This window comes from Balaenoptera physalus (assembly GCF_965194825.1).
Source record: "Balaenoptera physalus genome assembly, chromosome: 4".
Classification (NCBI taxonomy): domain Eukaryota; kingdom Metazoa; phylum Chordata; class Mammalia; order Artiodactyla; family Balaenopteridae; genus Balaenoptera; species Balaenoptera physalus.
In genome coordinates this window covers 103,702,829-103,716,134 of record NC_138891.1, presented here as the reverse complement: position 1 = coordinate 103,716,134, position 13,306 = coordinate 103,702,829, and the positions used below count along the sequence as shown (strand labels likewise).

Genomic DNA, 13,306 nt, shown 5'->3' with positions numbered 1-13,306 from the left:
CTTTTTTTCCCCCCTTAAGATTATATCAAACACTTCTCTACGTTTCTAGCAAGAGGAGGCGTTTCTGTATCTGTGCATCTTCACTGAAAGTCATAGGTGATTATCTTTACAGAGTTAACATAATTCAGAGTGTTCCCTAAATCCTTATATTCATCTGTGCAGAAACTGACCTAATGTAGGTATTCAGGTACACTTACATGCTATACATAAATTGCATTTTCCAGTAGTTGCATACTCACAGCTACATGTATAACTATTTCCAATTTAACTGTTTAATCTTATATCTTCATAAATTATAAGCAAAGTGAGATATCTAAGCATATTAGAATTTAAAAGTTGGAAGAGACAGAGTTCAAGAAGGCATAAAATATTAAGCGCATGGTTGTGAAATCATTTAATTGCTTAGGTAAGTGAAATTGATGATACTACCATTTTATGCAATCTTTTCTCTACCTTAAATTTATTTTCTTAATATCCGAAGAGTTCTATCCAAATGTGAGCCATCTTTCAGCATGTTTAACTTACTGCTTTGTTGTACAGTTTTGAATTCTACTGTTAATAACTGTATCTTTGAGCTTAAATGTGATATTTGCAAAAAGAAAGTTAGAACACTAATTTATAAATATAGTAATCAAGTTTGACAGTTTGTTTTGGGAAGTAAACTTGAATGACTCAAATAAAAGTTTCTCCACTCTATTATAGACAGGGAACATTTCCAGGAACAGAAATATGAATAAAAATTATCTAGTGCTTTAAGAACTATGCCCTGGGATAGATACTTTATAAATTTATAGATTTTTTTAACTAAGACATTTCTTTTTGTAGTTACTATAATGATTAAATATTTTAAGAAATGTAACCAGTTTTTATTTAACGTAAAATGGAATATTCTTTTGCTTTTGTGTGTGAAGACATGTTGCAACATTTCCCTAGTTCAAGGTGAAAGTAGCTGTTACTGGAATATTCACCTCTTTGGCTACTTAAATGAAGAAAACAAACTTAAAAAAAAAATTATTACAAATTATGTAAATTCTATCTAAGTTTAAATTATCAGACATTTTCTTGTAATGCAGCCTTTCAGTGCTTTTTAAATTCTATTTTTTGTTTAGTGTAAATAAGTTAATTGTTAAATTAACTCATTTAATGTAACAAGACCATTTTTGCTTAAATATTAAGACGTAATTTTGAACTCTCACTTATCTGATTAAAGTAAGCTGTACTTATGTAAAATTATTTTTATATTAAATTTAAAACTACATAGCCACAAACATAATGTGTTCTAGGTATTACATAGCCAACTTTCAAGTTTACCCTTAAAACATTTATTAATAATAATTATTATTTTGATTTGAAATGGGTTAAATATTAAAATCTAACATAACAATTGTAAAATAACTTTGAAAAAATATCAAAAACTACAACATGTTTTGGTTAAGCTTCTATACACTGTTTAATTTTGAAAGTATCAGACCTACCTATGTATGCTGCATTTAAATGATGTTGACTTAAATTTTTTAAATGATCAAATCAAATATAATACTGATATTAAATTTTATAATTTAAGTACTTTCAGTACACTAGCTGAAACATTTCAAAATTGAGTATTCTAAAAAAAATTGACTACTTTGGTATTTTACAGTAGTCCTTTTACAGCAAGATTAATTTTTAATTTCCTCAAATTAATTTTAAAGATTCTGGGAAACTACAATGAAGAAATTAATTAAGGCTTTGTAGAAAATTATCTTAAATTTTTAAACATTATACATATGTGTCCTATTGCATAAACTTCTTTTCAGAATTAAATGGAAAAGTGTTCTCTAAAGCAAGCATTTTATGACTAATTTATAGTCTGTTTATAGAAGAAAGAATTTTAAGTTTGTTTTTATAGGGTCTGACTTTCTAGTGTTTCCAAAATGAAAAGATATTTTTTTAAAGGACATAAAATAAAAAGTTGATTTTGTTTATGGTGGTCTGTTTCTAGGAACTCTAAACCCAAATCTCATTCAGCATATCAGTAGTATATATGAGCACATCAGCTGCCTGTAGCCTGGTCCAAATCTGAGCAAAACAGGTAACTTTAATTATCTGTTGGGCTCTTTTTAAATGTCACAGATTTCAGTCTCTGGATGTCTCACATTAAAAAGTACAAAAAAGAGTGGTATGTTTACCTTTGTCTTGTTCCTTTTGTTGCTTTTCCACCTGCACAGTTGGAGTCCTGCCTGTGAGAGAAAAACTGAGTACCATCTGTAATGTTTTATTCAAATTTTATTTAAGTCTCTGTCTTATAGTTCACAGGATAATTTCTGTATGGTTTTCATTTAGTTAATTGAAAGCCACATAATGAAGTCAAATAAGTTAAAGTTATCGTTTTGTTGTTAATATCAAATGAGAAGAACAAATTTCTTACCTCACCCCTGGAGAATCCAGTTCTGCCTGTTAGCTGCGTGTTCTTTAGATTAAAGGAAGATTGTTTTCAGTGGAGCTAGTTGGTAACAGGAAGTCCTTGTTAAACTGCCTACGATGGAATACTTGGCACAGGCTCTGTAGTTCCAGTCCTATATTACATATAAAGTACATTACTCACAAAAGAGGGGGTTCGTAATTAAGCAAATATTACTTTGTTTTCTTTAGGTATGAAAACTTGCTAAATGTATGGAATTTGGAATAAATAGGAATGGAAAGAACCTTGGGTAAATGCTTTTTGTTCAGTTTACTTTAAAGTGATTGAATTCCATCTTATTTTAGGGAATTCCAAGAACTTAACTCAGAAAATTACCAAATTTCAGAACTACAGCAACCAGAAAAGAGTTCATGTCTTTAAACCTGCCACCTTACCTTTCTTTTTAGTATGCCTGCTATTTTTAAGTTTCTTTCATAGTTTTCAATATCAAAAACTAAAATTGTGCAGCACTATATGTTATGCTATTTATTATATCAATATAACAATTCAAAATTAATTTTTACCAGAGTGAAATATTTGTAGGAAAAATCAGAAATAAAATTTCTCTCACACAACTAAATTTTCTTACATTCCCTTTTTCTCTGCCTGAGCTGTTATGATTCGAGGGTGAGAGGAGGGACATTGCTATAATATCTATCAGAATAACATCTGTATTTATTCTTTGGTTTAGTAGTCCCACTTCCTGGAGTCTGTTCCCAAAATAAGAAATAACATCTTCACACACTTTATTCCTCACAGCCCTCTTTGTAAAATCAAGACATTGGGAACAACCCATGATGAAACATCTATATAATGAACATTTTGTTCATTAATAAAGAGTATAGTAATAAATAAGATTTCTTTATACTACTTCAGAGTAATTTTAGGATTTACTGTTTTAAAAAAAAGCATGGTGATGCACAAAAGTGCATCTAACTTTCGAGGAAGAACAGGAGAGTAGAGATACACGCACATAAACACCCCTTAACCAGCCAATAGCAGTGAATATCCATAGTGCCCAAACTGTGGTCTTTAAAATACCATTTCCCCCATGTACATGTTTATATTATTAAAAAAAAACAAAAGCAGTGGGAGGATGAATTAAAAACTAATGAAACCACTTATACTGTTGGTGGATGTGAATTGATGCAGCCACTATGGAGAACAGTATGGAGGTTCCTCAAAAAACTAAAAATAGAGTTACCATTTGGTCCAGCAATCCCACTTCTGGGCGTATATCCAGAAAAGACCAAAAACTCTAATTCAAAAAGATATATGCACCCCCAATGTTCATAGCAGTACTATTTACAATAGCCATGACATGGAAGCAACCTAAATGTCCATCGACAGATGAATGGATAAAGAAGATGTGGTATGTATATGTATATGTATATATATATATATATATATATATGTATATATAAAAATAAATAATAGAATGTTATTAGGCCATAAAAAAAATGAAATAATGCCATTTGCAGCAACATGGATGGACCATGGACCTAGAGATCATCATACTAAGTGAAGTAAGTCAGAGAAAAACAAATATATCACTTATATGTGGAATCTAAAAAAAAACACATATGAACTTATTTACAAAACAGAAATAGACTCACAGACATAGAAAACAAACTTATGGTTGCCAAGGGGAAGGAGGGGAGGGATAAGTTGGGAATTTAGGATTAATAGATACATACTACTATATATAAAATAGATAAAAAAACAAGGACCTACTGTATAGCACAGGGGAGTATATTCAATATCTTGTAATAAACTATAATGGAAAAGAATCTGAAAAAGTATATATATGTACACATATATATGTATAACTGAATCACTGCTGTACACCTGAAACATTGTAAATCACCTACAATTAAAAAATAGTATAATAAAAATCAATACAGAAAAATAAACTAATGAAAATGGTTACCTATAGGAGACTAGGAAGAATTGTGGAAAAGAGATAGGGAAAATAGTTTTTTCTGATTTCATTTTGTTTTTATAGTTTGAATTTGGAAACTTATAAGTGTTTTAAAAATTAAATCTTAACATAAAGAATAAAACTATCTTTAAAAAACAAAAGCAGCCTGAAACAAATGAACCTGGTTATGTATCTAGATGGTGGCATAACCGCACAGAGAAGGATTACTTCAAGTAATTTTAAAATCAGTATTTTGACTGCATCTCTTGTGGGATATATCTTATAGACAAGAATAAGCACAAAGGGATCTAATGTGCATTTAGTAGTGTTATTTTTAGTAATAATGTTGGTATTACTATGTTGAAACTCATAGGAGAGAGCAAATAGTTAACGATGGAGTTATTAGGAACTGTAGTTTTCAGCATAAGGAAAAAGAGATACAAATTAAGAAGCTAAGTAAAAACTTGGTAATATTTGATTTAAAATGGAAAAATCAGTATGACCTCATGACTTAATTTTTTCTTTCTTAAAAACTATATTTTTCCTAGCTTTGTCCACTGAAATGGTCTAGAAGCAATGGCAAGTCAATAACGATAAATGTCCAGAAGTGCCCAGACTGTGGTCTTTAAAATACCAGTTCGTACTAAAAGGAACCAGGGCTCTTTAGGGAATTGGATGAGTTCAGGTCCGGGCCATTGTTTCTTACAAAAAAGCAAAGAAGCTATCAAAGACTCTTGGAGTTGTACCAAAAGAAAACAGGAGCCAACACAAAAGGGACTCCCACTAACCAAAAATGGGTAACTTTGAGCCTCAAAAAGAACAGTAACTATAATAAGTTGAAACATCAAATATATTTTAAAAATCCATGAGTCCATAATGATATCGCCCACAAACCAAAGAAAGCAACTTGATCACCTTTGGAGGTTAATATTATTATGAAAATTAGGAAATGAAGGCAAAGGATCAAATATTTATCTTGACTTTTCTCTGAATTGTACTTGAGTCACCAAGTAGTTAATGAAAACTTACTTTTTAGCAAAAATCCAGCTGGTTAATGCAGATGGAATACAGAACTAAAAAAGTCATAATTTTGTAGCCACTTATATGATAATGGTATTGAACACAGGTCATTAATGGTTGCTAAAACCATTAGATGAAAGGTGAACGGAAAACTTTATTTTGGACAAATCAGGCTGACTGCAGCCTGAATCCATGGATCCATTTAACCATCACTGAAAGTGGTGCACTCAGATATTAAATGCCTCCTAAGTACTCGCAGCGTCTATGAAATATGCTTGCCAAAAGATTTCAACTTGAAAGCCATCCAGCCTGTATATTTAACTACTAGATACAGGAAATACAGGGTGTGTATGTTAAATGACTTCATAAGGAAGATATCAGCCAAATCCTAAACATGGGAGATTCTGTAGAAAAATGACTTGTTTTGTTTTACAGATAGATGTCATGGGAGGAAAAGAAGTGTTGGTCATAGTGTTGCAGGAATGGGAGGTGTTGGCGTCGGGGGTGATACTGATTCAAAAACACTTAAAAGAATAAATTGTAGTAATGTGTATCTGGTTTGGATCTGGATTTGGACATAGCACTTGTAAAAAGATATTGAGGAATATTAATTTTTTTTAAGAACTTAGGTGTGATAGTGATATTGTAATATTTTTTAATTTTTAAATTATGGGGTGATGCGATATGACTGATGGGGGGAAGTGGAAGATACGTAGATGAGCAAGAATGGTACAAAACTGATAATTTTTAAAGATAGGTGATAAGGTTCATTAGATTTATTTTTCTATGTACTTATTAAATAATATATATTTGCCTGAAACATATATCAAACCCTGACCAAGACAGTGTTTTATTCAACTTTTTGACCTCTGCCATCTGATAGGCAAATAGTGGTATTTTGTGGTAATTCCTATTTTTTTTTTAATTTATTTTGTTTTTTTTATTTGTTGTTCCTCAATTTGTTCCTAATTGAGTGTAAGGTTTTCTATGCACAGTGCTATGCTAAGTAAATTAGATAAAAGTGGCCTCACTTCTCCAGTAAATTGCACATTTATGTGGACACATTCACACAGTGGAAATACAGGTGAGCTCAAGTAATACAAGCTCTGAATGAATATTTGGGTATTTAAAACATGATACAGATTGTATTTAAGAAGAAAAGGACATGGGATAAGAGCCTTTACATCATGATGCAGTGTATTTTAAGAAGAGAAGGATATAATTAATGTGAAAGTTGGAATTGATGGCTGAGTGCTGTGGAAATTAGTCCACTTCTTTTTCTATTTGTACTTTTTTTGTTGGCCTGTTGACCTATTGCTTGTTTTCTTGACGCTTCTCTTTACCTGATTTCCCTTTTATAGGCCAGTTCTTACAAACTTACTTTAGCGGCAATAAAAAGGAAAAATGAAGAAATAAATTGTACACTACTCTCTAAAACCAGTATGTTCTGTAATCACTAGGGTTAAAACTTTGGAATAAGAACATGGTCAAAATGTCTTTTAAGTGGGTGTCTGATTATATATTTGCTATAAAACTACTTATGTCTCTCTAGGTTGGCAAATAAACAAGATAAGGAAGGGGCTTTAGGAGAAGCTGATGTGATTGAATGCCTGTCTCTGGAAAAACTGGTCAATGAGCACAAGTGCTTATGTCAAATAGTAAGTTTTGGGGGTTCTTCTGCCCTATGAATTATGTTCAGTATAACTTAGTTTTTGTAAAGGTGATAAGCAATTTGGGGGTAGGTAGCTAACAAAATAATTTATTAGTGTTTTTAAAACATTTTTTTAACCTGTTCTCAGTGTTCTTTAACAGTTCTCACTGTTCATTTGATATTACTTATTACAGTGATATTTGTTTTCTATTTGGTTGTTACTGACTTCTATGAACTATCTTTCATGATTTCAAAGACTTTAGGTTTGCTCTTTGTTTAAGACATTGCTGACAGGACCTGTAAGCTATACAAACATGTCATGCTATAAATTTTATAAAATGGTAAAAGTATAAATACAAAATTTATACTTAGGACAAGTTTATAATGAATTTTGAAAAATTATATCAGGAGAGTTATCATACAGTCTTGAGAAGATGGACTGAGGATTTAATCATTTATTCTGGTTTCAGAAAATGATTGTTAGGCTGTCAATCTTAAAAGATGGTTACTGGGAACTCCCTGGCGGTCCAGTGGTTAAGATTCCGCACTTTCATTGCCAAGGGTGCAGGTTCGATCTCTCGTTGGGGAACTATGATCCCACAAGCTGTGCGGCGCAGCAAAAAAAAAAAAAAAAAAAAAAAGATGCGTACTGCCATAAATTCCCTGGTATAACGAATTAAAACTTTCTGCTATTTTTAATAACTAAGGGTATTTTTCTTCTGTAAGTTCAATTTTGTCTGTCAGTGAGTTTATTTAAAATTTAACTGTCAACTTCTTGTGTCATAATCGCTCTCAAAGCTTACAGATATAATCCATAAAATATTTCCACTCCTACATACATACTAATGTAGTGATCAATGCAAAGGTGTGTTTTGTAAGTTAAAGAAGCAGGTGCTTCATATCATTAATTTAATGGGTTAATTAATTTTGATTCACCAGTAATTATATCTTCATGGTTTATGAATAAATTTTTGTAGAGATCTTTTAGTTTTAATCTTTAAGTCAAATAAATTGCTGTTTTTAAGGAACCTTGTTCAGCAGTCTTGGGATATGGAAAGAAAATAGACAAGTCCATTAAAAAAGGCCTTTATTGGCTGCTACATATCATTGCAAGAGACTTTGATGCCTTAAATGAGCGCATCCAAAAAGACACAACAGAACAACGTGCTCTTGAGGAACAAGAGAACCGAGAGCGGGCTGAAAGAGTACGAAAATTACGAGAAGAAAGGTAGGTAGATTAATTTTGTAGCACAGTGTATATGAAAACTCAAAAACACCACACTTTTATTAATAATTTTTTTAGTTTTGTCTGTTTAGGTTCCTCTTTTTTGTATGAAGGAAGATACTAGGTAAATTTTTTATTTCTGTAGACCTGCACAAGTTTGGTTGATAGGGTTCTAAGTTTGGTTGATAGCACAATTGGCATCTAGTGGGAAGAGGCCAGGGATGCTGCTAAACATTCTGTGATGCACAGGGCAGTTTCCCATAGCAAAGAATATGTCAGTAGACTGAGGAATCCTTCATTAGTCTCAGCAAAGATAGAAGGTAAGCAGTTAGTGGATCAGCCAGCTGAAGCAAAATCTGATCTTCAACACTAGTTTTGTATGAAAGTGGACTAAATTGCACTATCTCAGGTTTTAAAACATGTGTTTAAAATTATTTTAAAAATATATTGCCTAAAGGGAAATTTTTAAAATAAGTTTAGCAAACTCTAAGTTAAAAAAAATGTTTATGTAAATTCTACCACAGAATCAGTTATAATAATGTTAATGCTGGAAGAAAGTACTCAGATTTGATTAGAAGTTGAGTTTAGTTCTTAATCCCAAGATTTCTCTTTCTTTCTCCACTTACATGGCAGGGGAGGGAAGAAACAAAAAGATTTCTAAGTGAGCTCCTGTGAGATCCGAAGTGGTCTTCCATCTACCTAAGTAATATTGGCCTTCCATTTGCTTTAACAGTTGCAGCCTGGTAGGCAAGAACCCACTAACTCCCCTTGGTGAGGTGCTCCTTTATGCTGTCAGGGAAATCCTCTGATTACTGGTATCTTTCATTTAATTCAGAGATAGGACTTAAAGGAAAATATTTGGAGAGGTAACTCTTCTGTCCTCAAGGGCTCAGTAACATGAGCAGGTCAGTCATCTCGGTCTCTCTTGATAACAATATGAGGTTTTAGTTCCTATGAGAATCTTTTTTTTCTTTTCTATGAGAATTTTATTTTCTATTCTAGTGTATATTTTCATGATATAAAGCTCAGTACAACCAGTCATGCATACAAATATACCTTCCGTGTATTTATAAAAATAAAATATATGGCCATACTTTTCTAAAGGCTTCTTTGCTTTTCCTCTACTTAGAAAAACAAAAAGAACAAAAAATTGAGTTGGGTAAAAGAAATCTAATTAGTATTTTTTTTCAAGTTTTTACTTTTTCCATAAAGATATTCCAGGTCATGTTATGGCAGGCTTTTCTGGTACCCCATTCCCCTTTCCTCCTTTCTCCTAGCCATGCCACTTGTGGTCTGAGTCCTCTTCTGTTGAACAGAGACTGCATAATTAAATTTAGACAGGAGTAATTAAAAACAAACTTTTTATTGTTAAATACAATCTAATAGGTTTGGATTTTTTTGTTGGTTTGGATATTTCTGAAAAAACAGTAAAACAAGCTATTATTGGTATCTGAAAATAGTATATTAATACCAGATACCTGAAATTGCTTACTAATAAATGAGTAACATTAATGACTGTTGGGACTTCCCTGGTGGCGCAGTGATTGAGAGTCCGCCTGCCAATGCAGGGGACACGGGTTCGAGCCCTGGCCCGGGAAGATCCCACATGCCGCAGAGCAACTAAGCCCATGCACCACAACTACTGAGCCTGCGCTCTAGAGCCCACGAGCCACAACTGCTGAGCCCGTGTGCCACAACCACTGAAGCCTGCACGCCTAGAGCACGTGCTCGGCAAAAAAAGAGACCACTGTGATGAGAAGCCCGCACACTGCAATGAAGAGTAGCCCCCGCTCACCGCAACCAGAGAAAGCCCGCACACAGCAACAAAGACCCAATGCGGCCAAAAATTAAAAAAAAAAAAAATTAAAAAAAAATAATGACTGTCCTGTAAGTATGTTTATATACAGAGTGCTTTCACATATATTTCTTTACCTGAAATAACCCTATGAAGTATGTATTTTATCCGCATTTATGGGAAGGCAGAGGCTCAGGTATCCAGATAGATATCCAAGGTCATAGAAGTAGTAAATTGCAGATCTCTAAATTTTGGCTTCCTAGGTTCAGAATGAAAGGATATATCTTTCCATCATAGAACTTAATTAATAAGTGCCGTAGTAATGAACATTGACATTGTTGTACTATATACTATTGTTATACAGTCTAGTTGCAGATCTACAATAGTTATGTTTCTATCTTCAGCTGCTTCTTTTAGTAACTTATTACCTTCATCTATGGGGCAACATTAACTTTAAATCACAGAGTAATAAAAGTAACTAATATAGAAATACTTATTTAATCTAAGTGATACAGGGCAATGATTTCTATAGCCTCTTCTACTTATGCAAAGCAACAGTTGTTATCTAGTTCATTTATGAAATATAACTAGACACAGCTCTTAAGACGAAGGTTAACAACAGGACTTATTTATCTGGTTAACATCAGTGAAGAGGACAGCATTTGTTTGGGAGGGTTATTAATAAATTGATAAATATAAACCCTTGTTACATAGAAAAATAATTAATATGCATCACTGACATTAAGAACTCAGTCATAGGGAATGTCATTTTTGTCAGCATTTCTTTCTTTTTTTAATTTCTTTCTCTCTTTCTCTCTCTCTCTCTCTCTCTCTTTCTTTCTTTTTGGTTGTGTTGGGTCTTCATTGTTGTGCGTGGGCTTTCTCTAGTTGCAGCCAGTGGGGTCTACTCTTCGTTGTGGTGCGCGGGCTTCTCATTGCAATGGCTTCTCTTTGTTGTGGAGCACAGGCTCTAGGCATGCAGGCTTCAGTAGTTGTGGCACACGGGCTCAGTAGTTGTGGCTCGCGGGCTCTAGAGCGCAGTCTCAGTAGTTGTGGCGCACAGGCTTAGTCGCTCCGCGGCATGTGGGATCTTCCCGGACCAGGGATCGAACCCATGTCCCCTGCCTTGGCAGGCAGATTATTAACCACAGTGCCACCAGGGAAGTCCTGTCAGCATTTCTTTCTTTTAAAATTCAAATGATTAATCTTAACATGGGGATAGTGGCCTGTTACCTGCATAAAGATATCTGAAAATCTCTCAGTAATTCAAAGCCATGTCCAGATGTTTAAATTACTGAACTCAATAGCCTTAAACCTATTGGAAATGTTCTTAAACATGGTTCAGCATTTTCTCATAAGGAATTCCGATTTTTTTCCCTCAAACAATAGAGAACAAAGAGAGCGAGAGCAGGCTGAACTCGATGGAACCAGTGGTCTGGCTGAGTTGGACCCAGAACCAATTATTGTTAATCCTTTCCAGCCGATAGCATCTGTAATCATTGAGGTATGGATGGTGGCAAATGTAATTTTTATGTCTTAAGTTATAAAGTTGGAAGTTCAGAAAGGAGGCAGGGAGATAGAAGTATTTCACCAGAGATTGATTATTTGTAAAAGAAATTAAATGGGGGAGATGGGTTAAAGGTTTGCTGCTTTTTCTTCCTCTTCAAATTTACCTTCTGATCTAGTATAAAAAGGGAAGATGACTTCAGAATTAACTGAGAATGAAAATAAAGATTGAATGTAGCAACTATCACAGTTACTGTTCTGATAAATTTTTTTTGTCACTTATTTCATGTGATAATAGTATGTTTACTCTTATTTACATTATCTTTATCCCTGTATTGCTATTACTATCCCTTTACAGTAATATTTAAATGCTTATGGTGCATTATAGTACATAAATGATTTTCTAGTTATTTTCCTAGGATACTTAATGTTTGAAACTATAATAAATTTTCTTATATCTGAATATTATTTATTTTAATTTTAAATATCAGAAGTTTTACCAAAATTAATGTGTAGATTTTAATCATGAAGAAGTTATAGGGTTTTATATGTGTGTGTGTGTGTGTGTCTGTGTCTGTCTCTCTGTGTATGTGTGTCTTTGTTTTCATTTTCTACTGGTGTTCGGAGTTTGCATTGGCCCTGCTTTAATCATCTTCAGCAGCTATGCCTCCTCAGTGGCAGAGCTTCCTAAATCTCCTCTCCGTTCCCTCAGAGCTTAATGTGGCAGGTGGCTTGCAGGACCCGCCTGTATGTTCTCTATTCCTCTTCCCTGTCACTGCCTCCTTCCACACAGGTACTCATCCGGAAAGGTGGATGATTATTTCTTCCTTGGGGCTGCTGCTGAGGAGGGAGGCAGCTCCACAGGTAAGAAGATGAGTGTAGAGTTTTTGGTGTTGCTTTGTGTTTGCAAAATAATTGGTAATATGAGATATTTGGTCTGAAGTTAGTTAAATACTAGAAGGTCAGCTGTATTTAATCTTTTTATTAACCCCATTGCATTTACCTTAAGCGTGTGCTTTTCTAAGTATAGTAAAGCAGTCTTAATAACTTGAGCTATTGTTTTGTGTCCATAGTATTAAATATTGTGTTTGTCAAGTTTTATATTCTTTTAAAAATATTGGTAGAGGAAAAGAAAATCAAGTTTGGTTTTTCACTTTGAAACATTGATTTACTCTATATGTGTAATAAAGCTCACCTTATAAATAATGACCAATTATTTTATAGTACCATGGTTGTAAATTACTTAGAAGGCCTTAGCACTTCTACCAACGTTGTATTTTTCACAATATAAAGATAAGAACAATACTGGTATACAGCACAAAATATCTTATATTGAAGTCCCTGAATTAATTAGTGGCATGGGGAAAGTACAATTATTATGCTTTTAAAATACAGTAATTTTAAGAAGATCATCAGTAAAGGAATGAAATAAATGGAAATAAATTATCCATAGTCTCTCTTTTTTACCAGGCAAATTTTCTTTTCTTCCCCATAAAACTCCTTCTTTAAAACATTACCTTACATTCATTCCTTTGATTTTATGACAGACAATAAAAATGGTGAGGTATTGGTTCCAGAATAGACAAACAGATCAATGAAACAATAGTAACAAACCAAATTATATTTAAGCATTTAGTGTAAGATAAATGTGGCATTTCAAATCCGGGAGAAAAGGATATTGGGACAACTGAACAGTCATTTGGAAAAAAGTAAAATTATTGAACACTGTATACCAAATTAAATTTCAA

At 33.1% G+C, this 13,306-nt stretch overlaps 2 protein-coding genes across 14 annotated transcripts in view; one reads left to right on the top strand and one right to left on the bottom strand.

The window, feature by feature from the left end:
- The window catches only part of STX19 (syntaxin 19), a 49,812-nt gene extending 46,463 nt beyond the window's left edge, over window positions 1-3,349 (bottom strand). For 8 of the 10 annotated variants that reach the window (XR_014263101.1, XR_014263102.1, XR_014263103.1 and 5 more), the window contains exons 1-2: window positions 2,408-3,349; window positions 2,169-2,219 (exon numbers count right to left, since the gene is read on the bottom strand). The gene's annotated coding sequence lies outside the window, so the exon portion shown is untranslated. The other 2 variants (XM_082460580.1, XM_082460585.1) reach the window with 2 other exon arrangements.
- The window catches only part of ARL13B (ARF like GTPase 13B), an 83,869-nt gene that overhangs the window by 51,151 nt on the left and 19,412 nt on the right, over window positions 1-13,306 (top strand). For all 4 annotated transcript variants that reach the window (XM_082460501.1, XM_082460502.1, XM_082460504.1 and 1 more), the window contains exons 4-6: window positions 6,934-7,039; window positions 8,058-8,260; window positions 11,442-11,556. In XM_082460501.1, coding sequence (XP_082316627.1) covers window positions 6,934-7,039; window positions 8,058-8,260; window positions 11,442-11,556 — 424 coding nt within the window. The remainder of the gene's footprint in view (window positions 1-6,933; window positions 7,040-8,057; window positions 8,261-11,441; window positions 11,557-13,306) is intronic.